The sequence below is a fragment of the Poecilia reticulata genome, linkage group LG17 (assembly GCF_000633615.1).
Source record: "Poecilia reticulata strain Guanapo linkage group LG17, Guppy_female_1.0+MT, whole genome shotgun sequence".
NCBI classification, from domain to species: Eukaryota; Metazoa; Chordata; class Actinopteri; order Cyprinodontiformes; family Poeciliidae; genus Poecilia; species Poecilia reticulata.
In genome coordinates, this window is record NC_024347.1 from 30,012,225 (window position 1) to 30,016,505 (window position 4,281).

General features: G+C 43.4%; 1 protein-coding gene and 1 long non-coding RNA gene across 3 annotated transcripts in view; one reads left to right on the top strand and one right to left on the bottom strand.

The window, feature by feature from the left end:
- myo10 (myosin X) overlaps nucleotides 1–4,281 on the bottom strand; it is a 101,227-nt gene that overhangs the window by 45,173 nt on the left and 51,773 nt on the right. For both annotated transcript variants that reach the window (XM_017309984.1, XM_008434789.2), the window contains exon 19: nucleotides 4,045–4,125. In XM_017309984.1, coding sequence (XP_017165473.1) covers nucleotides 4,045–4,125 — 81 coding nt within the window. The remainder of the gene's footprint in view (nucleotides 1–4,044; nucleotides 4,126–4,281) is intronic.
- Nucleotides 1–4,281, top strand: part of LOC103480044 (uncharacterized) — a 14,229-nt gene that overhangs the window by 8,904 nt on the left and 1,044 nt on the right. The window lies entirely within an intron of this gene.

Here is a 4,281-nt window from a genome sequence, read left to right on the forward strand (position 1 = left end):
TCCATCAATGACATCACATGTCATTGATGACATCACAAGCGTTCATCAATGACATCACGTCATTGATGACATCACAAGCTTTCATCAATGACATCATGTCATTGATGACATCACAAGCTTCCATCAATGACATCGCATGCCATTGATGACATCACAAGCTTCCATCAATGACATCGCATGCCATTGATGACATCACAAGCTTCCATCAATGACATCGCATGCCATTTATGACATCACAAGCTTCCATCAATGGCATTGCATGTCATACATGATGTCACGTCATCAATTAGAGCTTGTGATGTCATCAATGGCATCCCATCAAACACAAATGGAGTGATGTCATCGATTTGCGTCATCGTCTGTGACTGATGACATCAGACTTGACATGGTGCCTCTTCCTTTTTCATCAGAATGTAGTTCTACGTCATTTAACGTGAACCCAGAGGTTTGGCTGAATATTCGGTGTTTGTACCACAAAGAAACTGAAGGGAAAACAGATTTGTATTGTTTGTTGTTTTGGACCCAGCATTACGCTTTAATCTGTGATTTAATCCTTAAGCATACAATGTAATGATGACAACATCCTTCATACAGACAGACGAACAAGTTGTAGTTATACTGTTGACCATTGTGTTTATCCATCTTTTACAGTTTTCCAGACTGTTTGGGTTTTGGAAATGGAATAAACTCTATTCTGCCCTATTAAATGGATGCTCCCCACTGACAATCAACTATCTTTTTCTCCCGATTACTTTTCATGAAATCTGGACGAGCGCATCCCATTCACAGTGATAAACCCCAATGACCTTGTCTGAGGTTCAGCTCCTCAAGGTCAAAGCATGTTTGTTTTTCCCAGTCAGACCCAGAAGCAGAGGAAGTGGAGCATCCCGCGTCCAGCCGGTGGTTTATGATTGGTCAGAGAAAACGCTTCGTCTTTTCCAGCATCCATTGTACAGAATACAGGAAAACTTGCTGATCAAGTTACCAGGTTTAAGATACAGACTCAGCACCTCAATGCTTATCTGGTGATTTCAATCATTCCTCTTTTCATCATTTCAAAACACTCGCTCTACCAGAAGACATTGTATTTGTTTTTATGCAAATGTCAATGATTGATAGATCCCCAAATCAAGACCTCTGGTGGAAACAGATCCCAATCTTCAGCAAGGTTGTTTTGAAGCAACAGATTGGATTTCCCCTTTGCCAGCCAAATGGAGACGACCCCAAAGCCGTGACTGAGTGAGTCACAGACTATATAAACGTCTGTGTGGACAGAACCATCCCCACCAGAACTGTGAGATGCTTCCCTCATAATAAACCCTGGATCACCAGAGACCTAAAGGAGCTGTTAAACAAGAAAAAATAACCTTTACGGACCCAGGGAGTTACTGATGAGTATACAGAAGCAGCTCAAAGTCAAGTACAGGAAGAAGCTGGAGAACAAACTGCAGAGGAACAGGGTCAGAGATGTGGTCAGCGATGAAGAAGACCACAGGCAAGAGGAGGATCAGAAGTCTGGACAGAGCCAACGAGGGGAACACGTTCTTTAGGAACTCATCATCCTCCTCTCCCGACGTCTCTCTTCCTTTATCACAACCCACTTCCCTTTTTACACATTGTCAAATGAAGGCCACTAGAGCCAAACGAAATCCAAGAAATAAAAGCGCATGCTACATGCTTAACGAGAGCAACCGATGACAAGCCTACCTGATGCGTCTGCGGGCAGAGGAGGCGTTGTGGCGCCTCTTCTGGCCGCGGACTTTGGTAGGTTTGCGGTTCCTCCTGCGCCGGTGGGCGTCGGAGGCCCACCGGCACTGCCAAGTTTTGAAGTAACAGCCTGTGGTGTCATCAATAACATCACATCCACGCCTGGCTATTACATCAGACCTGACATCATCTGTGCCTTTTCTTTTGTCATCAAAATGTGACTAACTGTATTTAACGTGAAGTGTGACCACCTGAACGACCTTTTGCCAAAGATTGTGTCTGTTTGAGAGCAACAAATCTGGCTTTCACTAAAATGGCTCCAATTCAAAACATCCACAGATGCTAGTCGGATGACGGTACACAGACGAAACGTGACACGGCTGTTCACCGAAGCTTCCTGGTACCTTTGATGTGCCCATCATATCATGGGCCCTTTTATTTCAAAGTTACAGGATGTGGTTTGTAACCAAGTAAAAACAGTTTTCAGCATCCATCCATTTTTTTCCACATCTCTGACATCATACTGTGGCTTTAATATCGTATTTAAGCAATTAACAGAGTAGATCTTTGGACACTAAACAAAGCAATAAGCTGTTAAACTAAAATAAAAGCTAAAGTTGACTTAGCTTTTAGTCAACTTTATTATGCTATTAGTGAAAGCATAATAGTAGCATTTAAGCTAAGAGTTCTTTTTGTTGTTGTTTTCAGCTAATTATAACTCAGAAGCTAAAGTTAATATGCTGATCTGTTCAAGCTACTGTTACTCAGCATGTTGGCGCTAGCCAACATGAAAATGGAACCACTGAGGTTGTGAAAGACTCTCATCTTCTCCCTCTTTCCTGTTGACTCAGAAAACAAAGGCCAGTAGAGTCAAATCACACTTTAAAAAGAAAAAAGTGCATGCTACAAGTTGTAAGAGTAACTAATGACAACAGACTCTCCCACGTCTGCAGACAGATGAGGCATTTTGGCGCCTCTTCCGGCTGCGGACTTTGGTAGCCTTGCGAAGTCTCCTACGTCGCGGGGCGTTGGAGGATCGCCGTCTACGCCGTACTCTACGTGCCATTGTAGCAATGCCACGCTAAGCTAAGTGACCTTGTATTCAAGAACGTTTGAATTCACAGCTGGTGATGTCATTGATGACATCACCAGCTTCACACTACCAGGCACGTTAGCGTGCCTGGTAGTGTGAAGGGATAAACCTTCCCTTCTCTCCTCCCTCATAACAGTTTGTCAAATCAAGGCCACAAGAGCCAAAAACAAATTAAGCGAAACGAAAAAAGCGCATGCTACATGCTTAACAAGAGCAACCGAAAGCCTACCTGATGCGTCTGCGGACAGAGGAGGCGGCGTGGCGCCTCTTCTGGCCGCGGACCTTGGTAGGTTTGCGGTTCCTCCTGCGCCGGTGGGCGTCAGAGGATTGTCGTCTTCGTCGTGATCTACGTGTCATTGTAGCAATGCTACGCTAGGCTAAGTGGCGTCTTATTCAAGAACTTTCGAAGTCGCCGCCTGTGATGTCATCAATGACATCACATGTATTTGTGACTATAAGTGACATCAGACCTGACGCCACCTGTGCCTCTTCCTTTTTAGTCAAAATGTAATTCAGCTTATTTTAAAGTGACACGTGAGGTGTGACGATAGATTTAATATTAATTTATATGGACGGTTCTTTATTATTTCCTCTTTTCTGTAAACCTTCCTATCTGACTACAGTTACATAAAGGTCACTGGTGCCTAAGCAAAAGACCCCGTCTGTGTCCTAGTTGTGTTTGTGCTTCATGAAGCAGCAGTGAAGGTACAGACTTGTTACATTCTGCAGGTTTTGTGAAACAGGTAATTTAACCTTTAACCTATGGCCAAAAGAGAGCTCGGTGTTTTTTTTTAAGAACTTGTTTTTTAGAACCAGTAAGGACTTTTTAAAAAATGTGCAAAATGTGAATTTTGTTTAATCCGTCCCCTTCACAGCAACGTCCCAGTCAGAAACAATTACCACAGTGCAGATGAAATATCCCAAAACCCATTTCTGTGTTTCAGCTGTTCTCCAAAAGCCCTGCATGCTTCATTACCAGAACCTGTTGCTGGGAGACCTGGGGCTAAAGGTCATCAAAGGAGCCAGGCGTTTTTTCCCCCCCGTCTACCTCGTGCAGGGGGAGGACTGTTTAACGATTAAATGGCAACCGGTTCACACAGACTTGTCAGCACCGTCACATCCTGACCCACAAACATTTGCTCCCAGCAGAGCAGGTGGCGGCGGGTGAAGCACCAGGGACCATATACCATAGTACTCTCTAGTACTAGAGTTATACATTAATTATATTCCATATAAGGACTCACCTTGTGTGTGTTTGGTTTGATGCACCGGATGAAGTACGGGTTGGATGTGCTCAGCATGGCCATCAGGGAGTGCAGAGAGTCCTGGAACAGCAGCAGCAGCAGTTATTTTTACTTCCCACCATCATTCTTAGCTCTTTTACTGATGTAATTAGAGGAAACCTCATTACTGTAAATACTATTGTAAATATTTTATTGTATAATATATGTACTATATATAGATCTACAGATATATCTATA